At 39.4% G+C, this 22,527-nt stretch overlaps 2 protein-coding genes across 2 annotated transcripts; both read left to right on the top strand.

The window, feature by feature from the left end:
- The first annotated feature begins 70 nt into the window (after positions 1-70).
- Positions 71-7,149, top strand: LOC137290960 (uncharacterized). Its single transcript, XM_067822190.1, has 3 exons — positions 71-264; positions 3,456-3,555; positions 4,062-7,149. Exons 1-3 carry the CDS (start codon positions 84-86, stop codon positions 6,853-6,855), a joined length of 3,075 nt encoding a protein of 1,024 aa, XP_067678291.1. The 5' UTR covers positions 71-83; the 3' UTR covers positions 6,856-7,149.
- Positions 7,150-9,641: 2,492 nt separating this feature from the next.
- LOC137291362 (leucine-rich repeat-containing protein 40-like) lies at positions 9,642-22,220 on the top strand. Its single transcript, XM_067822677.1, has 14 exons — positions 9,642-9,929; positions 10,792-10,973; positions 12,110-12,183; positions 13,412-13,541; positions 14,148-14,271; positions 14,588-14,730; positions 15,634-15,806; positions 16,638-16,728; positions 17,642-17,811; positions 18,274-18,381; positions 18,587-18,697; positions 19,012-19,089; positions 19,935-20,120; positions 21,093-22,220. The coding sequence occupies exons 1-14, from the start codon at positions 9,770-9,772 to the stop codon at positions 21,196-21,198; spliced, it is 1,836 nt and encodes a 611-aa protein (XP_067678778.1). The 5' UTR covers positions 9,642-9,769; the 3' UTR covers positions 21,199-22,220.
- Positions 22,221-22,527: the final 307 nt, after the last annotated feature.

Genomic DNA, 22,527 nt, shown 5'->3' with positions numbered 1-22,527 from the left:
ACTGGTTGGCACTGGTGTGTAGCGAGGACGTCAAAATAAGTGTTAATTTGTATCATTTCTAAATGCAGATCTAACAGTTGACAATGGTAACAACTTGCTGTGTTCCGAGATGTAAGAACAGATTCAATAAGCACTCAAGCCTAGAATTTTACAGGATTCCTTGCGACCTTAAAACAAGAACCAAATGGACACTGGCAATATACAAAGATGCGAGCGTCACACCAAGCAAATGCAGCCGTATATGTGGGGATCATTTCATCACAGGTACATTTAGTAAATAAGTTGTGTATGCTGAGCTGACACAAGAGGGACTAGCCACAATTAATAGTTTTACAGCCTTGACTGCAAAACCACTCAATTGCACCAGGGAGACGGTATAACCTTTTTGTAGATTATCCCAGATTTCATGTTGTAAATATAGACAGTTTTGGGTATTTTTATCAATGACAGGTGGATTTTTTCCAGTCACAGTCAACATGCAGAGAGAATGTAAAAAAATAAATTCACTGTTAAAAAACAGCCCAGGCTCCTTAAATACAATGATTATTCCCAATGCAGGATATTAACCATCCCAAAACACACTCGGATAATAATGTACATACACTTGGAAAGACTTTCGCCGTATACCCCATAAATTTTATTCTAGTCAAATGATTTCACCTGAATTAAATATTCCTCATCTGATAAGAATGAGTTTTAACTGGTTTCTTTAATTGTATTTTAATATTTTGAAAAACTTCAAGAAATTCCACTCAAGGAAATGTTTCCTCATTGTTAAAAGTTAGGACGGATACAGGCGGAAGTATTACCATACACTCGGTTACAACGGTACCTGCCACACTAACTGGTTTGGTTTTAATTAGTTTTTCTTGTGGCTGATGAGACGAGAGTATATAAAAAGAAGCTCGGTACTCATGCACAAGTTACATCATTACATTTGTACTTGATTTGTTTGATTTCAAATAAAGACAGATGTACATTCAATAATGTTATTTCCTCTTGAAATTTTAGCAACAAATTGATTGAAACTTGGAAGTGATTTTGTTTCACATTGTTGTCTCCCCTGCATACATGACAATCAAATGCCAGCAATTGACAATGGTATGTAAAATTTACTGTTTCACTGGAAAATACTAGGATCTGCCAAGTATAGTAAGAGTCAGTCATTGTGTCTGCCAATGCAACTGTGGATCACAATATAGTTGCCCATATTAAAATTATTGTAATGAATATGTTTTACCTAGCCCTTTTGTATATATAAAAGCACCTTGATTATTACATTTGAAAGGTGACTTGAATAGATATTTGCAAATATGGAAGAAATAATATACTTACCTCTGAGTTCGCTGTGTAAATTCTCAAAAAATGGTGTCATACAGCACAAGGCCTCGTCACTCCTCCAACCAGGAAACTGTAGACTGCTGGTGGGTGTGGCCAATTGTTTTTGATGTATGTAAAACTAAATGTTGAATAAATCAATGGCGATGGGATCACTTGTAATTTATTTAAGTGATATATAGTAAACCCACTCATGATAACACTCCCTACATGGGTGATGAAATATGTTATGAGAAGGATTTTGTTGAAACTCATAAATGGGTGAATCAGTCTTGCCATATGAGAATATTTGTGTTATTGCATGTACATATACCATGTTTACAGGCATGGAGGTATGTTACGAGATAACTAACACTTTTCAATTAGTATCCATTTGGTGTATATATACATATATGCTCATCATGCAAGAGACCTAGGTTTTATGGTCAACCGGGTACAATGCCAAGCCTAATTCTTTTGTTACCTTCTATGATACCTTCTTGGAATATCATGAAAAGCAGCATAAAAACTTACAGTCTCACCTGTTCACAAGGATTCAGAAATTGAAATGGTCATTATCAATCACAGTATGGCACATGTATTTGGAAAGCATGTAGGCAAATACTGTAAGTTAAAAGTTCTTATTATCAAGCTCATTGTAACTCATATGTGAGTACCCATGAGTTACAATTGGTTTTCAGGAACCCATTCTGGTTGGAAGAGGCAGCTATTATGATCAGGTGTTAAGGGATGCTGTCCTAGTTGACACTTGTCATTGAGTCCCAGATGTGCAGAACAATGCTATTGATGCCTGGATTGCCTTGTTCAGACTTGATTATTTACAGACAGCCACAATAATTATTATATACTTATGATGTACCTGGAGATGGAATATTTCACAGTGTGCAGCATTAAATAGGGGGATTTCTAGTACTAGAATTTGTACTTTACTAAGAAAGTGAAATCCCAAATATGACATTTGTTGCATTTGACCACTTTCTAAATGGCATCGTGTAATCAAGATGGCTATTTTTCATTTATTGCCCTACCTGGTTAAAGACCTTTCACAGTGAACTATTGTCTATTTGGGATTTCACTTTCTTAGTAAAGGCACCTAATCGCCAGCAAGAAAGTGAAAGAAAGTGAAATCCCAAATATGACATTTGTTGCATTTGACCACTTTCTAAATGGCATCGTGTAATCATAGCTTTCGGCCGTGGGAGCCATGCCAATTTACACTCATCAGAGGGGTACACAAAGTACGCAGTCTAGACTACCAGTTGTCCGACTTTCATTTTTGTGGAAGTCACGGTGGCTGAGCGGGCTAGGCGGCTGACTTTGTGTGCTGGCGATTAGGTGCCTGACTCTGAGGGTGCGGGTTCGAATCCCGGATGGGACTCAACCGAAAAAAGTACTAGAATTTGTACTTTACTAAGAAAGTGAAATCCCAAATATGACATTTGTTGCATTTGACCACTTTCTAAATGGCATCGTGTAATCATAGCTTTCGGCCGTGGGAGCCGTGCCAATTTACACTCATCAGAGGGGTACACAAAGTACGCAGTCTAGACTACCAGTTGTCCGACTTTCATTTTTGTGGAAGTCGCGGTGGCTGAGCGGGCTAGGCGGCTGACTTTGTGTGCTGGCGATTAGGTGCCTGACTCTGAGGGTGCGGGTTCGAATCCCGGATGGGACTCAACCGAAAAAAGTACTAGAATTTGTACTTTACTAAGAAAGTGAAATCCCAAATATGACATTTGTTGCATTTGACCACTTTCTAAATGGCATCGTGTAATCATAGCTTTCGGCCGTGGGAGCCGTGCCAATTTACACTCATCAGAGGGGTACACAAAGTACGCAGTCTAGACTACCAGTTGTCCGACTTTCATTTTTGTGGAAGTCGCGGTGGCTGAGCGGGCTAGGCGGCTGACTTTGTGTGCTGGCGATTAGGTGCCTGACTCTGAGGGTGCGGGTTCGAATCCCGGATGGGACTCAACCGAAAAAAGTACTAGAATTTGTACTTTACTAAGAAAGTGAAATCCCAAATATGACATTTGTTGAATAGCCATCTTGTTGGTATTTTAGGATTTTCTTTTGTCATGAATCATTTCTATCATATATTTTTTAATAATTGTCAGGAATGAGGAGCCCCGATCCAAGCCATCCAGACTTTGTTCCATCTCTGTTTCCATCAACAACTCCTGAAGAACATCAAGCACTCAAAGACAAATATGCCTTGTAAGTTTTTTTGTCTTCATGATGGAAATATCACAAACAGTAAATCTAGAAGCTGTATGTAGGTGTTGTATTTGATATTAATAGGATACTTCTCAGAGCCAAGACTTGACTAAATGGCCAGTGATGCCTTCAAACGTCTGTATAGAAGCATTCAGAGAAGTATGTCTGATTTGTGACTTGAAATGTGCATGAATGGGCAGCTGTAAATGGTAATAAAAATGCAACATCTGTCTGTGAGATATATTTTATATACGCTCAGTGTCGAAAGTAAACGCTTTTACAGGATGTTTGTTTTTTTGGTGTGTAGCCTGCCAGTCAAGATGAACACTTCTGAACTTAATTAGTGAAGACATGAAGCAGAATTAATTCTGAAAGTTGAGATGTGTTGGCACAAGCATCCTTAACACTTAGAGATCACCCAGGGTGGTTCTTGTCAGATACATGCTGGTGCAGTATCACTGTAATATGCAAATTTTTAACCAATTATGACATGTTCACATTTCTAGATTTCGGAAAAAGCAAGAACAGTCTCTGTCAGCAGCTTACAATGATCTTAATGCAGTGAATGAACTGTGGCTGGAAAAGGGATGGAATCAAGACTCCATTAACAAATTGTTCTCTGGTGATAGAAGTCTCAGATCACAGAACCATTTCCAAACATACACACCAAACTCTTTGACAAGTACTCTTACACAACCACAGCCATCAAAAGACTACAGTCCAATAAATTTTGTGCATTCACCTACAAGCCAGAAGGCACAAGACAAGTTTCTTATTCTGCAAGCAGTCGGTCAGAGGAAAATGGTGGTTCGTCTGGCTCAACCTGGCAAATATGGTGCTTCTATTGACCCATCTCAAGAAGGGCCGGCCAACAGAAACACTATGAAGGATGGCATATACATGTATATAAAATCATTCGAAAAAACTGCTATGACTCATCAACTGGAAATGCCAGAAATACCAATGAAGAAAGATAAGTGTACTCAGTTTGATGCATACATAGATGCTCCTGAAAATAGTAGTCCCGTGGAGGAATGTCCTTGTAGGCTTGTAGTAGGTATACAAGGCCAGGCAACTGTTCAGGAAGGGTCTCCACAGGTAGAAGTTAAGGCTCGATATTGTGAAAACTGTGTGAGACAAGAAACTGAGGATGAGGCATCATCTATGGACAAGTCCTTATCTGTAGTGGCTAATTCAACTGAAACTAAACATGGCAACATAGGTGGAAATGAACTTAGCTTTAATGGAATGGAAAACAGTTTTGATAGATGTGCTCCAGAAGATAGTGATAATGTTGACCAGAGAGAAGAGGTAATGGACACATCAGCATGTACTGTACAAGAAAGTGGGAAAATACTGACAGAGAAGGAGATAGAACCAAACTGTGGTCATATTCAATACACGTCTGCAAGAGATCATGCATACCATCACAATGGTATGAACAGACCAGTAGAGATTCATATCTTAAAGTCTTATGATGTATCATCAGATGCAATCTTGAGCGCCAGTGAGAGATTCATTGACACTTCTTCAAGCCCGTCTTATAAATATGAATTTCAGGTTGTTTTGGGACAAAATGTTGTCAAAAGGAAAAAGTGTTTAAAAGATGCTTCTTCCCAGACTGACACCAGTGGTTGCAAAGATCAGGTGATAATGGAAGTAGAAAGACTAACTTTGGTTGAGGAAATGCTTCAACTCCATGACAAGGTCGTGGCAAGGTCGTACACAATGGCTTCTTTTCATAAGAACCAGGTAAAGGTGCAGTTTTACTCTGGGTTTCCTAATTTTGAGACTTTAAAAGAACTTTTTGACTTTTTATTACCCCACATGAGTCACCTCCCTCATCTAGGTCCCACCCGCTTTGAGTTGTTCATTTTCACTTTGATCAAACTCAGACTAGGGATCAAGGTAAAGGACATGGCTTACCAACTTGGAGTCCCAACTGCTAAACTGTGTTCAGCAATTAAACAAATGTTTGATGTGATGTATTGCTGTCTTTCACCCTTGAATGACCTTCCTGAACCGAAATACCAGACTGTTAATTTTTTTTGGGAGAAAATTTACCACCTTAATTCAAGGTACTTCATCCTACAGCATGTCCAAAGCAATCTGAAGAGCTCTGACTCATGGTTAAAAGCAAAGGGAGTGAAGGATGTGGTATTGGTGTGTGATGCCCTCAGCCAGTTTTATGTTGCTGGGGAGGGAGATGCTGCAGATATAGATACAGTGAACATTTGTGATCCATTCCAAGTTCCTGAGTTCTCTGAATCAGAATCAGAATCAGACACAGAAACTGATTCAGCATCAGAATCAGACATAGATGCAGGTGCCAAAAGAGACATGGGAGTAGAGGCACATACAGGCAACATCAGCAACTCAAGTGAAAAAGATGTGCTTAGCAACATTGGGAATCAGCAAAAAGGATGTTCTGTACTTCTGGATATGCCAGTTAGAGATTCCTTTTGTGATGTCCCTGATGACCTTCCCATGTCTAGGAACAATTACAGTAACTATGACGACTTTGGCAGCCAGTCTGTTGACAGTGCTGTAATCAACCAGGTGGGTTTGGAGATTGCGTCTACCTTGGGCGAATCGGAGGACTCTGTCAACTCCAGTCAGTCCAAGGAGATGGACACTCTGCTATGCTCTGACCCTTATCAGGATGTGATGGTTGTGGACACTCCTTCAGAACCATGTGATAGTCAATGGACTTTACCCCAGGTGGGTGTTGATACTTCGGGTAATGGATGCAATACTGGCAAAGGTGTTGAGATGAAAGGTAACACTGGTAGCCAGTCAGCAGATGATTCGTCTCAAAAGAGGACTGAACTGACCATTTCATCAGAAAATATTTCACCTGAAAAAGAGCATGGTAAGAAACCACCGTCTGTCCTCCATGATCATTGCCACTTTCAAGAAGAAAGTGCTGTAAGTGTGCTCATGAATGACAATGTTCTTGTGTATCATATTCGCGAAAATGATCAGGAACCGGACTATCTGGAGAAACGTATTGAAATTATGGAAATGTTAATGAATGATCATTCATATCGCGGTTCAGACAAAACGGCAGACAGTAGGAAAAAACTGAAAAAGGGGCAATTAAGAAGTCTTCATTATGATCATTATGATCATGCATATTCCTGCAGAGACAAAAGAAAACTGGAAACACCACCACAAAGTGTGAAGAATTTGCAATCTCATGGTGATTGTGAAGTTTTGAACCCCTGTGAGAAGCGACCGCGCTTACTCTGTGGACGAGAGTATGGTAAAAATGGCAGAAAGTGTGATCATAAACAATAGAAATGTTCCACAAGTGTTTGGTTTCAAGCTAGTCTGGTTGGGGAATGCGTAAATGACTTAGCCCTCATTCTTTGTACAATAATTTGAAGTTATGGGTCAATGGCATTTGTCCCTTTGTGGCTCTTTTATCTAAAATATTGCAGGTCAAAGTTACAACCCCTAGATGAGTAAGGATCTGACCCTCAAGATACTGAATTTTTAATATGATCATCAATTTGCTTTTACCATTCCACAATCATACACCTTTGACATATTTGTATTGTTTTAACGGGTTCAGAATTAAAATATGTCCAGCAGTCGGAGACTAATAAAATACAGGAAGGATGTGTATATGTCACAGTTTAGGTGCATCTGTGGCAGTGTTGATGATTTTGGCCCTGTAGCGGTAGTAAAATGATTTTTCAACACCAGACTGACTGGGGAGGTTTTGTTGCCTTATATTGTGCATGAAGTTTTGTTGGCAAATGCTTCGTATCAGAGATCTGTATTATCTGGACATCCCATACATAAATAAATACAACTATGTCTTAAATGATGTGATCCTACAAGGAAAACATGTGGCATTTGAAACAAAACAAGAAAACAAAAAATGACTGCATCCATTGGTAGCATGAACCGGAGAACTTGTTGCAGACACTGCTTACACAAACTAGAGAACATGTTGCAACCGTTGGTAACACAAACCAACCCGATCGCATTTTGTCGATCTTGGTCACGCGACGAATCTCGTTTTGCACAAACAAGACATTGTCACTCAAAAAGTAGAGGTGTTGCAGACACTGCTTACACAAAGTAGAGGTGTTGCAGACACGGCTTACACAAGTAGAGAAGGTGCTGCAGACAGATGGTAGTATTGTGTAGTCGACATAGTCACAGAAACAAAAGAACGTGTAGCAGACATTGGTAACACAAACCACAGATTGTGTATCAGTTTATGGTCACACAAACCAGAAGACAAGTTGCAAAATTGTAAAAAGATGGTCGCACAAAGCGGAGAACGTGTACCAGACATTGCTCACACGAAGCAGAGAACGTGTATCAGACATTGCTCACACGAAGCAGAGAACGTGTAGCAGACATTGCTCACACAAACCAGAGAACGTGTATCAGAGTTTGCTCACACAGGTCAAAAAACGTGTAGTACACATTGGTCACACAAACCAGAGAACGTGTACCAGAAATTGTCACACACACCAGAGTACGTGACGCAGACACACACACACACCAGAGAAAAAGTGTGGCAGACACTGGTCACACACACCAGAGAAAATATTTCGAAGTTTGGGCTCAGAGCAGACATTATTGACATTTGGCACTCAAAGCTGACAATATATTGCAGTCATAGACCACATAAACAGCTGGCATCGGTGTAATGGTGGTGTCAACAGTTTCGATGGAAAGTATCGGATGGCGTGCATCCTCGATACCACATATCGCTATTCCATTTTGAGTGAGTTTAGTTTAAAGCCGCGCTCGACAGTATCTCAACTATATGGCGGCGGTTTGTAAATAATCGAGTCTGGACCAGACAGTCCAGTGATCAACATCCTGAGTATTGATCTACGCAACTGGGATACGATGACATGTGTCAACCAAGTCAGCGAGTCTGACCATCCCGTTCGTCGCCTCTTACGACAAGCCTGCGTCCGTGTATATAACTCTAAATCCTCGCCATGCGGTGTTGCAATTATTGGTCTAATTGCTCTACATTCTGTATAGATACGCTGAATGAAACAGGACATAAAATGGACCACAATCTAGACTAACATCCAGTCTCTGAATATATATAATTTGGATAGTAGCAGATTAGTCCAAGGAAATTGAAAAGTGGTATCAATCAGATAGAAAATTCATTTAGAGTCTACACTTGCTCCTATGTGGTGTGTGACATGTAGCACCAATCATGTTTCACGAGCTGATATTTTCCTTGATAAACGTAGGCTTCTATCTTATTGCAAGACTGGTTCTCATGTTTCAGTTTTGATCATTGTTCTACTCAGTCTAAAGAAAGTTCACTTTACCTAATACAGAGCGACTTTGGCTAATCTTGAGTGTTTTGGTAAATCATTTCTTTATGAGAAAGTGCACCAAACGTCATTCATGAAATAGTTTCATGTTTACTACTTTTATTCATAGTCATATGTCCATAAATCATCAAATTGTGCACTTCAAGATCATGTCACATGATTTTGACTTAAATTAAATGTTTCTCCTGAGTAAAAAAGATGTTCAAAGTAGCTCATACTCTTCAAATTATTGGAAATTCAACATACTTAACTGTTTAAAGAAGTATACACATAGTACAGGTGGGTTGATGGAGGACATGATGTAAGCTAGTTTTAGTTGAATATGTCATATATATGAAATGAGAAATCATACACTTATCTGTGTTAACTTTCCTTTCCCGGAAGACCAGAGGGTAAAAGAAAGTTACAAAGTGGACAGTTCTCAATAACTGTTCTTTCACAATATATCGCAATACATATGCAATACAAGAGTGTGTATGGCAATATATGGCAATACATATGCAATACAAGAGTGTGTATGGCAATATATGGCAATACATATGGCAATACAAGTGTGTGTATGGCAATATATGGCAATACATATGGCAATACAAGTGTGTGTATGGCAATATATCGCAATACATATGGCAATACAAGTGTGTGTATGGCGACGCTCCGAGAGCAACACATATTGTTTACAGATTCTCTTGATAGCTAACTTTCACGAAGTATTTTACGGGTGCTTAGAACAATAGATAACTCTGATTCGCTGAAGGTCACATAATGGGAGTTACTACCCTTTGATCATTCTCAAAATGTTCTTGGGATCAGTCAGTTGTCAAAATTAGCCAGATTTGAAAGGAAATGAATGACTGAACAGGTGCTTCTTGTATGACTCTTCAGTGAATATGGCAACTAGAGGAAGGGGCAAAAGAGTTCCATTTGACCCGAAAGCTGGATTTCGTAAGCAACAAGCGAATGAGTCACACGATGGTGTTCATGCCCAAATTTTGAAACAGGCGCGGCAAAGTGGACAGCTCAATCTCTCAGGCAGAGGCCTTGAAACAGGTGTGACATTTATTTCTTTTGATTTCAGTACAAAACTAAAGTTACAGTTGCCCACAAGCTCAAAGTATCACGTGTTATATAGAAACGCCAAAGAGACTTATTGCAAGATATACACATACACGCTTTGGTCTCCTCAGTACTCAATGTTGCATATTCTGCTCAGCATGTCTCAGAGCACTCACTAGTTCATTATAAACTCATATTCCTGCCAAAGCCCACATTAAGCACAGTCTAGTTATATTCGGTACAAAGGTGCCACAATAATAAGTGTTAAGCCATGAGTTCAACAAGATCAGAGACCATATAATATTATGTGGTCCCTGATAAGATTCACTGAGATCTTCATACAGTATCGTTTATAAGTCTCTTTCGCTTTTTGAAAAGTTTTCGAAGTGTCAAACCCAATGTCAATAAGACCTAGACTTGCACAACTCTTGAAGTAATGATAAGTAGTTTCAGTGGAAACGTCTAAAAAATATAAATAGCAGACCGGTCTCCTTAGGCTGTGGTGTCCGCTTATCAAGGCATGCTGCTTCAAAGAATAGAATTACTCTATCTTGGAGCAAGACTACTATCAGTCTCTACAATCTTTGTTTCCACATCACCCTGTCAGCAGTGAACTTAAGCATTGCACAGGCTTGGGGATACATGTACAATCATGCAGAATTGAAGATCCGAGGAAAAAATGTATGTTTGTGATGAAATGTGTCTGTTATGTTTGATTTCTATTTATCTACATACCTTTCCTGTCAATCTTTTTGGGTAGTATGCTTGTTGAAGTGAGCCATGTCCCCCTTATGTAATAATCTATGTGACCAGTGCGTATTTAAACCTTCTAACCAAATGTTGCAATTGTTTCCAGTCCCAGATAAAGTTTGGAGACTAAACCTGGATGTTCCTGAGGAAGCTAAGAATGTGTCGCTGGACAACTCGGAGGATCGGTGGTGGGAACAGGTTGACCTTACCAAACTCCTACTGGTATCCAATCTCCTGACAGAACTCTCAGAGGACATCATCAACTTCCCCGCTCTCACTGTGCTTGATGTAAGGAGTGGCAGACAGACTTTCTATAAATAGAATTTATGAATACAGTATGGTGCTGGATGCTGGCATGTGTCTGTGTGTCACTGTGCTTGTGACATGTGTCCTTTTGTGGGTCTGTGATTTTCCGTGGTTTACATCCTGGTATTCGAAGGTCATGTGGTATTAATCCTGAGTGAACTTTGACTGACCAGTCTAATGTGCGAAGGCTTTTTCTGTTGTCCGCTATCTTGATACTGCCGAAATATTGCTGAAAGTGGCATAAAACTAAACTCACTCACCCAATCTATCCAAGGGATGTGTGGATTCTGGAGCCAGTCATATTGGGCTTCATTTCTTTTGTGTTTAGTTGATACAAAAAATGACCTTCACAAACCACAATTATACCTCTGGTGGTTCAGCCTTCAGTGATATCTAAAATATTCACATTATGATTGTGAGGCCTTTTCATTGCTTTCTTTCTTTTTTTCACCTGTGAATGTCCGGGGTAGAAATTACTAGAATAGGCCCTCAGCAACCCATGCTTCCCCAAAAAGACAACTATGCTTGTTGTAAGAGGCAACTAACAGGATTGGATGGTGAGGCTTACTGACTTATTGACATGTCATTGGTTTACAAATGCACAGATTGATGCTTATGCTGTAGATCACTGGACTGTCTGGTCCAGCCTTGATTATTTATAGACCGCCGCCATATAGCTCCAATATTGGTCAGTGTAGTGTAGAACTAAACTCACTCATTTGCTTTTTGGAACAGCATGATTAAATAATGTTTTGAGATTCTGAAATCAGAAATACTCATCAGAATATCTAAGAGCTGAGAAGTCTGAACCCTGATTAGAAAGTTCACCTAATGTGGGTTTCTGTCAGGGTGTACCCATATCATAATCTTCAAGTAGAGAAGTAATAGACCTGGGCCTAGATTTTCAAAGCTGCCATAGCACTAAGACAGTTCTAAGTGCCATTCATTAACATGAATTTATGACTGTCTTAGCACTAAGTGAGCTTTAGCAAATCTGGACCCAGGTCTTAACTCTTAAAATTGTTGTGCATATTTTTTTACATTTTATGTTTATGTTACACCAAATACAACCATGTTTTTTTGATGAAGCTGATCCTAAAGATTTCTTGTTTTTTCAGGTGCATGACAACAGATTGGAGTCCTTACCACAGGCTTTGGGACAACTGGAGTGCCTCACAAAACTGGACATCAGGTATGTAAGAAGAACGCTACCCTTAGTTTAGACTTATATGAAGAGACAGAAGTTACAATGTTGAATTCTTTTTCAAAAGAGATCCAATTTTAATTCCTATGACAGTTGTAACTATATTTTCAAATATTTACAAAACAAAACAAATTGTTTTTGTCCTGTTCAGCCAACCCTGCAAAGCTAAGAGGCAGGTAACTCTAAGCATGAAACTGGTACCTCACTTATCATGCTGTCTTTCTCATGTCAAGATGTGCGTGGTATGTAAGAGGAAGAATAGCTATAGTTTAGCCTCAACAAAAGAGACCACAGAGGTTGTGATGTTGAAATTGATATTGCTTCAACCCTTAGAGCAGTTCAGTGGTTTGATCCCAATGTTGCATCATACCAAAACAGTTTAAAACATGGTACATGTTGTTACCCAGCCTGGTTTGATCCCAATGTTGCATCATACCAAAAGAGTTTAAAACATGGTGCATGTTGTTACCCAGCCTGGTTTGATCCCAATGTTGCATCATACCAAAAGAGTTTAAAACATGGTACATGTTGTTACCCAGCCTGAACAAAATGAAGGCCAACTCAGTATAATGTGTTGGTATGGGGTATCTGAGTTAAACTACTGCATGGTATAAACAGGGTATGAAACTCCCAAACATTTCAGCTGGACCGCAGGGCTGGTTTACAGCCCTGACCACAACTTACCTGCCCTCAAAATATCTTCATATACATGTCTAAATTTTAATCCAACTGTCAGGCAGAATAATTTGCGAATCTGGCAGTCTAGGTTGAAAATTTCCCATCCCGGATGGTTGGGTAGGCAAATATTTCAAACGCTGGAGTTAAAGTAGACTATTACTGAAAGACCAGCGTAAGTCTAAACAAGTATGAAGAGCCACACACATGCTTGCAAGTATCAAAATAAATGCAATAAATATAAACATATTATTAATTCCATTTCAGCTTCCCCTTCACTTTCAATGTGTAGGTTTGACCTGGCTAATTATGTGTGTCATATAGCTTGAATCATTCCGTGAGAATTGATAAACAATAAACAAAGCCTCATTCATTTGTTACACCTTTGCTCTTGAACAATTTTAAGGATTTTGTCAGCATTTGATTAGACCTTCTTTATCATGACCAAATCTTGAAACATTTTGGGGACTTCAAAAATGGATGTCAGTATGCCAGTGTTCTACTCCTAGAAACTGTAGAGATTTTCATCTCTGTATTACAGTCGTAACAAGCTGAAGAATCTGCCGTTGTGTGTGTGTCAGTTGAAGAGTCTGGTCAGCCTCCATATAGAGCACAACGAAGTCACAGAGCTTTGTGATGAAATCAAATATCTGAACAAACTAGAGGATTTGGTAAGTGTTCGAATTGAGGATCATTAATCTACTCACTACTTCATTCTTGTCTCCAGATAAATGGTGAGTGAGTGGTTGGCTGTGTGAGTATAGTGTTGCACCACTAATGATGAATGGTAAATGTTTTTCTCACCCTGGGTCCACATGGTGAATTAAACCTGGTTCTATAGCTTGAGACCCGTGAAGTTCCATGGTAGAATAGGCCTTTAGCAACCATAGCCCCACTAAAAGGCGACTATGTTTGTCATAAGAAGCAACTAACTGGATCGGCTGTTCAGACTCGCTGACTTGGTTGATACGTGTTATCAGATCACATTTGCGCAGGTCGATGCTCATGCTGTTGAACACTGGATTGTCAGGTATAGACTCGATTATTTACAGACTGTCGCCATATCGCTGGAATAATGCTGTGTGCAGTGTAAAACTAAACTCACTCACTCACTCACTCACTCTTTAGCATGCTGAGTGGACACTTTATTCACATTGCTGCCCTACCCACCCTCATAAACTTCCATGTGAAACAGATGAGTTCCAAGTGAAAGAGATACACATTATTTTCTCAGGCTTCTCACGTTTGAATATAGAAAGTCCCTGTATGATTTGCAGGACGTGTCCAACAATCAGCTGACAACACTGCCACATTCAATTGGTCATCTTAGTCATCTTCTTCGTCTGAATGTGTCGCACAACAAACTTACAAACCTCCCTCCACATATCGGCTGTATGGATGGTAAGTTTCCTCTGATTAACTTTAAAGATTTGGAGACATGTTTTTGAGAATACAGTAGTAATAAAACAATTAGATTCATGGAAATTTACTAAGAGTATCTCCAAGGCCGATTAGTGATGACACATAAAAATACCTCTCCTCAAATTTTTGCAGTTCTAGCTCTTAGGATACCTTTTACAAGTTAGCAGGCAAGAGCTTCTTTCCACACCAGTGTTCATATGCCATAATTAACAGTTGCCATTCAGACACCCTTCATGTGCAAGACTGTCATTTGTATCATATTAAATCTATACTGAAGAAAAGAGATATTTTTCAGGGTTGAAATATTTTGAAGCTACACACAATCAGTTGGTTCGCCTCCCAGATGAGTTCGGGAACCTGCGTCACCTTGAACAGCTGTATCTTCGTCACAACAAACTTCCTTACCTCCCTGTGCTGGAGAACTGTGTCGACCTCAAGGTCAGCACATATCCTGTGTCTTCTCAGGCACAGCAGTTTGCTGTTCGGTTGTCTCCCTTTGGTGTGTCTGAATGCTATGATCATGAGTTCAAATCCCAGTTCAAAAGAATAAATTGAATCATGTCTTCTATTTTATTTAACTGCTAACTAGATCTATAGAGTGGAAGCTGTTAAAACTGGTGGCTGTCCAATCCAGCAAGTTGTCAAATATCAGCATGGTTGTGGCAAGTACATCATTATTTTAACAGCTCTGCAACCTGGCATCAGTCAGTTTCAGATGTTGGCATGAAATCAGCTACACGAATGTGTGCTCATACATTAGTCAGTCTAAATCGGTGCATGGCGAGGAATCATCTTGATGTGTATTGTCAGCATTTAATCTTGCATTGAAACTAAAGTACAAAAACTAAAGTTGCAAACAGAAGTAAATTAATCTTAGTTCAGTATGGGTGTACTTGTATGTCATTAGTGAAAATTGTCACTCATGAGGGATGTTAAATAAGTCAATATGAGAGAATGAAGATTTTTATGGATATCAACTTCTTTATATGAGAACACAACGTTTCGGAGTTAATGCTTACTCCTTCATCAGGTCAGTTGATATCCATAAAAATCTTCATTCTTATGTATTTCACTTCTAAAATGCCCTTCAAAGACTCAATATGAGAGATTTCAAATTAGCCAATTGTGTAGTAACTGAGAGAACAGTATGAGGGTGACAAAATCGGTTCAGTTCTAGTTGTAGGTAAACGTGTCAGCTCAACAATCCTGCACATAGTCTAGACCAATTTATTTCTTCAGTCCTAACAAGCACCAGTTTAGACAGCTTTCACTGTATAACTGCCTCAAAATGGGATTGGTATTTCTGTATTGTCAGTTTCTCACTTCTAAATCTGTTTTCAGGAATTACATTTGGGGAACAATGACATCAAGGGTTTGACAGCTGAACATCTACAGCATCTGACAGCCGTCACCATTCTTGACCTCCGAGACAACAAGATTGCAGTGCTTCCTGATGAGATCACACTACTCCAGGGCTTGCAGAGGCTTGACCTGACAAATAATGACTTGAGTGGGTACGGTGCTTATCTTGTGTTGTCTGCATCTATTACATTTGTATTCTGTGGCAGGTGTGTCAATGAAACATACTGTTAGTGGGTTTGTGCGTGGAGAGGATAGGGGAGCTGACCTAGGAAAGAGCTGGGATAGTTTAAGTGTGTTTGTCATGTGTAAGGTGATTGCACTTAGGTAGTGAGTGTGAGTGAGTGAGTTGAGGTTTACACTGCACTTAGCAATATTCCAGCTATATGTCTGTAAATAATCGAGTCTAGACCAGACAGTCCAGTGATCAAAATCATGAGCATCGATCTGTTCAATTGGGAACCAGTAACGTGTCAACCAAGTCAGCGAGCCTTACTACCCACCACATGCTATTGATCACCGGATTGTCTGGTCCAAACTCGATTATTTACAGACCACCGTTATATATGATACAGAGAGGTATTGAACGACATACCTCCTTTCTCTGCAGATGATTTCTCACTTAGACCACCGAGATAGTCAAAGACAAAGCTGAGCAACCTTAGACTTATTGTTTGAATGCTCTGATTTCTCTGTTGGATGACCATCTCTTGATCTGCTGATTTTGAGTTTGAATCTGAGGTTTGCCCTTATTGCGACCCTTTCTCTGTCAGCACCATACCTGAGCGTATATTCACATGGGCTTCACCAAAATGTTTCATGTGTTTCAAACACAGTCTGTGTAACTGTGGGATTTTCCTAAGTGGCCATTAAAATAATTGATGTATCATTGATGGCAGTTTTAAATGCTAACTCACTTTCCTCAGTCTGAATTAGTCTTTGTCAGTATATCAGAGTGAACCTTTGTATCTGTTTGTCTCACATAGTCTGCCATATGGCCTGGGTACGATAAACTCGCTGAAGTCAATTGTTCTGGATGGCAACCCAATGAAGGGAATCCGGCGAGACATCATCATGGTGAGATTTCTTTAACTTCATGACGAACCATGTGTACGTGTGTCCAGAAGCCCTTGTGGAATCTTGGTGAAAATAGGGCCCCATGTCTTTCTCCTGGTCATGAGGCAACCAAGTCAATGAGCTGGCCAGACTCACATATTTGGGTGATACCGTCCATGTACAATGACTGGGTAAATTGTGGTGACAGTATAAGTCACTGGTTTGTCTGATCCATACATGATTGTATTTGGACTGCTATCAAAAAGCTTAAATATTGCCGAATGCAGCAGCAACAAAGAAACACACTTGTCAAGATAACCTTTTAGGGTGTTACAGTAGTTTGAAATGTACATTCAGTAGTCCAACCTTCACGGGTATCTGGAAATAAAGCATGATGCAGTGTGTTAGGGCTGTTTGTTTGACCATCAATTTCCACATAGAGTAGTTTACTTCTTCCTGGGCTGTGATTTCCATATCTGTCAGCTGCTCTGTTTCAATAGTCTTGCCACAGAATGTTGCACAGTGTGTTGTAATAGGTCACCAGCCCAAATTTGTATCGAAATTTACACAAAGTCCATGTCATGTGGCCAGTGGCCAAATGCAATAGGATCCATTCCCAAGGCATTTGTCTTGAAACAGGAGTACTTCAATATAATGGGACTGGTGAAGGGATATGAGGGTCTTAAGCCATCAAAATTGTACCTGACAAAACATATTTGAAGGAAGGTCTGAATAATGATGGCATTCATGATTCATGTGCATTATGGTAAGGTGGCTAGTACAGTTTGTCCTGTTAGGAAAACACTACGGTACATTAATTACACTGGTTATAGAATAGATATACACCGACTGTAGCTAACTTTTTAATATCCAATACTGAGTGATGGACAGATAAGCACAAGATGATTGACATGATAAAGTTGTCTTACAACAGAGGGGCACAATGCAGTTGAAGAAATACTTGAGTAGTCGTATTGAGGAAGTGGAGCCGGTGAAGCAGAATGGCAGTTCTGGTCTGTCTACAGGGGGTGCTGGAGTGATGGGGGCAGGGGATGATGGCGTCAAGGTGCATGATCTCCACCAGTTTAAGAATCTTGATTACAGGTTTGTTTTATTTTGGGCTGTAAACGTATATAGAAGGAACTGATATGGATTGTCATAATATCTAAAAGTTTCACCAATGTTTCTTCAATACTGTTGACCTGACAACTAAGGGAGTATTTAAGTGAAAGGATTTAATTAAAATCTAAAATCTGACATGCTGAACCAGCTAATTGATCGCACCAATATGGATACTTCCTGTTGGACAAATTAGGAAGGACCTGGCTTTGATTAAAGAGAGATTGACTGAGTATTTGTATATTAAATTGAACTGACTCTTTATGGCTAATACGATTGCATCAGTTACATCTTGTAAGAACAACGAAATATCAGTGAACTGACAGCAGTAAGGGATTGCATCAAGAAAACACCTGAGTTATATGAGGTCATGCTTCCCTTCTTATACACAATCATTGTTGATGTGTTACAGAAATTTTGAAGATGTTTTTGTAATTGTGTTTGCAGCAACAAGAAGGTGAACGAGGTACCGTTGGATGTATGGGAGGCTGCTGCAAAGGCTGAAGTGACCTCCGTGAACCTGAGCAAAAATACATTTACTCAGCTACCTGACAAGTAAGATCAAATATAATTCACCAAGATTCCACTTTCTTTATGTACATCTAATACAGGAGTGTACTCATGTTATTTGAAGTTTGTTTAATATGATGTTTGAGAAACATGTATACATGAACAAGACTAAAAGGCTGACATGATTCAGAAGCCCAAACATACCTAGTGTCCTATGAATGCATGTACTGTGAGGGTGTGCATGTTTCAGACTGATGCTGTTGTGCAGCTCCCTGAAGGAACTCAACATAGGCTTCAACAAACTGACTGTCCTTCACTCGGACATCAGCCTGTTTCTCCAGCTGACCACTCTTGACCTCAGGTATTTTGCTGAACTGTCTCTGTCTACTAACAACATGGCTGAATACCGGGTACCATACTGCACTTTGTAGGAGGCATGTTGGTTATTGGTGTTTTGAAGCTACTTGTAGTTCTATAACTTGTTCTAGAAGTGTATCAGGGAAGCTATTTATGCCATTCATTCAAGGGGCATTATATGAGTAGCATGGATTGGAAATACCAAGGTTTGTTATATTTGTACCATGCTGGGATGCTGATGAGAAACATGTAACCTCTTTGAAATGAAAATGTACTCCCTCAGTCATTCACTTTGTTGTATGTTTCCTTTCACTTCAGGTGCAATGCCTTGTCAGATTTGCCTGGAGAGATGACATCTTTACAAAATTTAAGGGAGATAACTCTGTCGAATAACAGGTAAGGAAGGTAATTGTAACAAGGAAGGTAATTGTAATATTGGTATGTCATGGTCTTTGAAGCAGATGTTGACACGTCATTGGTTGCTGTGGGTACCTGGATTGTCTGGTCCAGACTCTATTATTGCCAAGTGTAGCAGATATGTTTCCTGTCATAATTGAGAAGTACAACAGCCTAATCATTTATGCCCATGTATGGCTTGGGCATCTAGGGTTACTGTCCATGTCCATCTGTCTGTCCGTCAGGATGAAACGTGAATGTACTCTGTCCACTTCTCACCACAAAACACTCATAGGAATGCAATGAACTTATACATAGGCTTTCTTGGTACTCTAATGGTGTGCATCTCATATTTTGTTTTTGCATTTTATTTGTTTTGTTTTTTTGTAAGTTAAGAGACTTTTGAACTTAGGTACATTTTGCTGAATTTCTCTATGATCATAGTGTAGATGGGAACGAAGAGACGGGTGTACATTATCCACTTCTTCTCAAAGTATGCTTTATGGAATTCATTTATATTACACATGTGCTTTATTGGGACTTTAAAGGTGTGCATCTCATATTTTGATTCTGTATTTTATTTATTTTTCCAATTTTAATGCGTTTGAATTTCCAAAAATTTTGTTGAATTTCTCTCTGAATATAGTGTTATAGAGGAGATGTACGCTATCCACATCTCAAAAAGTGCTGGAATGCATTTAGATCACACATGTGCTTTACAGGGACTTTAAAGGTGTGCAATGACGTGGGATCTCATACTGTTATATAGAGGATCTCCTCAAAGTATTGTATGAAGGTGCATGACATTTCTGTTGATTTTTTCATCTCTGTTTCTCTCCTTCCAGGTTTACCCTCATTCCTCCAGTGTTGTATGAGCTGCCAAAGTTAGAGATATTGTTTGTCAGTGACAACAAGGTTGAAACAATTGATGCTGCTGGTCTCATGAAGCTGACAACACTGGCAACTCTGGATCTTCAGAACAACAACTGTTCCCACTTTCCTCCTGAGCTGGGCAATTGTGTGTCCATCAAGTGAGTGACTTGTTCCCTGCATAGGTTAAGATCAGAGATAAATACACTAGTTTCCACTGGGACATATTGGGAAACTGATGAGCACATGGGTCATGACTTGTGTCACCGACAGGCAGTACCACCACACACGGATTATTTACCATACACAGATAGGACACTTGCTGGGTAGTGCCTGAGTGAGTGAGGTTAGTTTTACACTACACTCCGCAATATTCCAGCTATGTGGCAGCAGTCTGTAAATAATTGAGTATGGATCAGACGGTCCAGTAACCAACGTCACAAGTATTGATCTACACAACTGGGATATGATGGCGTGTCAACCAAACCTTAGAGCCTGACCAACCAATACCGTTAATCACCTCTTACAACAAGCATGGATTACTGAACACACTGATTTGCTAGGTAGTAGATCTTCCTTTACTTACATTATCAACAGTTTGTTTGTCTCATCCTTGACACAGTTAGTGTTGTGTTGTGGCAAACAACTCACTTGCAAACAATTTCTTGTATTGTGAAAGTGGTGACATATAGACATATATAACATTGACATTTACTTATAATGGGGCTTTCATCACTTTAGGCCATGGATTCGTGAAATTCTGAGTTAGAAATGGTCTTCAGCAACCATGCATCTTGAAAGAAGGTGACTAATTGGATCAGAGGGTCTGACCGACTGGCTTGGTTCAATGTCGAACTGCAGTAGCACATACCATTACTTGATGCCAAGGGCAATGCCAAACAAACAAACAAGCAGACGGGACTGATGTACTTGAAGGACCTATACTAATTTCTGACTACATTTTGGAATCCCATCAAGTCTGTTGTGAGTAAGAGTAATAGCATGTACATAACATTACAACAAGCTTGATAACTGTGTTAGTACCTACACTGATACATTGCATCCATTGCATTAAAGAAGTTGACTATCCATAAAACTTGGTTTTCCTTTGTTACAATTATTGTTAATTTCAGATCACTGCAGCTAGGTGGTAACCCGTGTCGCAATCCACGACCAGCAATACTTGCCAAGGGCACACCGGCTGTCATGGAATACCTCCGCAGTCGGATTGTCACATGAGTTATCTCCCTTCAACAAAAAGCAACTATATGGAATGACTAGCATAAGATGTGTTATTCCTTCTTTCAATGCAATATAAACAGAGTAGAAAAAGGGACAAGATTGTTTGGACCTCCTTTTAAACTGTAATTTGTTATTCAAGGAAATTCTACATTTTGAATAAATCACTAATGAAATATAGGAGGGTCACATGTTTACACAGAAAGACGTTGAGCATCTTTGTCTTCATCTGTGTGTAACATGTAACAACTTGGTCCATGGTGATTGTGTTATCACCAGCTTAACTTCAGTTCATCATATATTTTTTCTAGATGTGCCATCATGACCTTCATTGGCAGATGCCTTATTTTGTATTGTGACTGCGCATTTGTCTGTTAGTAAACAACATGCCATGTAAATTATGCAAATGATTGACCTGATTTAGTTTCTGTGATATTGAACAGTGCTGTCAGATGTTATGTTCACATACATGCTGTTTCTGTTGGTGTTGCAGACAAGTGACAGGAGATGTTGAATGTATTCACATTCTAACATATATTTTTCATATTTCCAGGATTAGTGAAAATGAAATAATCAAAATGTTGATATTTACAGACACCCCCATATAGACACTATTAATATTCAAATCAGAGGTTTTATGATACCCTGTGTGGTTTTCTTTAATGAGCAAAACTAATAGAAAGGGTTATCGGTGATGAAATTGCATGGAAAGAAAATTATAATGATAATTTTGATCAAGTCTACTTATAAATCTGTCTGTCGTTTCGTTAGCTCAAGGTCATTAGTTAGTTGCTCAAGTGCTATATTGATGTTACTGGGTATGCACCATTAGGACTGGCAGGTGCTTGTTTGCTGGGAAGCCTCAAAATGGTTATATTGCTGTTTTATTTTGCTAAAATTTGAATGTCTCGTGGTATATTTCTGATAGTCTGCTCAGTTATGTCATTGTCTAGGGATTTGCAATTTCAGATATATTTTCACATTTCTACAGCACCATCGGGAATAAACCTGTTACTTACCAACAGTTTTATGTGTTTTGTACAACTCACCATGACTTAGGTGGTAAGGGTGTCATTGGTGACCCAGTGCCGGAATCTGCTGGTTAGAGGTGCTTTCCTTTGGCATGCAAGAAACATGTTGGTTGTTGGTTCAAATCTCATGTCACTATGATGTTTTGGTTACCTTTGGGTTGTAAAGAACCTGTGATCTTAAGTCAAATGTTTAGCATCCTTGTTCCACAAAGTTATCATAGAGCTATGAGGAACTCACTTACAAAAGTGACTTACGGGATCAATTGGTGAGACTTATTGACTTGTTTGAACATGCCAT

The sequence above is a fragment of the Haliotis asinina genome, chromosome 7, assembly GCF_037392515.1.
Source record: "Haliotis asinina isolate JCU_RB_2024 chromosome 7, JCU_Hal_asi_v2, whole genome shotgun sequence".
NCBI lineage: Eukaryota > Metazoa > Mollusca > Gastropoda > Lepetellida > Haliotidae > Haliotis > Haliotis asinina.
The sequence above is the reverse complement of the archived record's forward strand: the minus strand, read 5'-3'. Positions and strand labels throughout refer to the sequence as shown.

What these genes read in the sequence shown, in the direction of transcription:
- LOC137290960 (XM_067822190.1), top strand. Translation starts at nt 84, where the DNA reads ATGGTAACAACTTGCTGTGTTCCGAGATGTAAGAACAGATTCAATAAG. An exon ending in TGGGGATCATTTCATCACAG is followed by an intron (nt 265 to 3,455) that starts GTACATTTAGTA and finishes AATAATTGTCAG; the next exon opens with GAATGAGGAGCCCCGATCCA. An exon ending in CTCAAAGACAAATATGCCTT is followed by an intron (nt 3,556 to 4,061) that starts GTAAGTTTTTTT and finishes TCACATTTCTAG; the next exon opens with ATTTCGGAAAAAGCAAGAAC.
- LOC137291362 (XM_067822677.1), top strand. Translation starts at nt 9,770, where the DNA reads ATGGCAACTAGAGGAAGGGGCAAAAGAGTTCCATTTGACCCGAAAGCT. An exon ending in AGGCAGAGGCCTTGAAACAG is followed by an intron (nt 9,930 to 10,791) that starts GTGTGACATTTA and finishes AATTGTTTCCAG; the next exon opens with TCCCAGATAAAGTTTGGAGA. An exon ending in TTTACTCAGCTACCTGACAA is followed by an intron (nt 18,382 to 18,586) that starts GTAAGATCAAAT and finishes TGCATGTTTCAG; the next exon opens with ACTGATGCTGTTGTGCAGCT.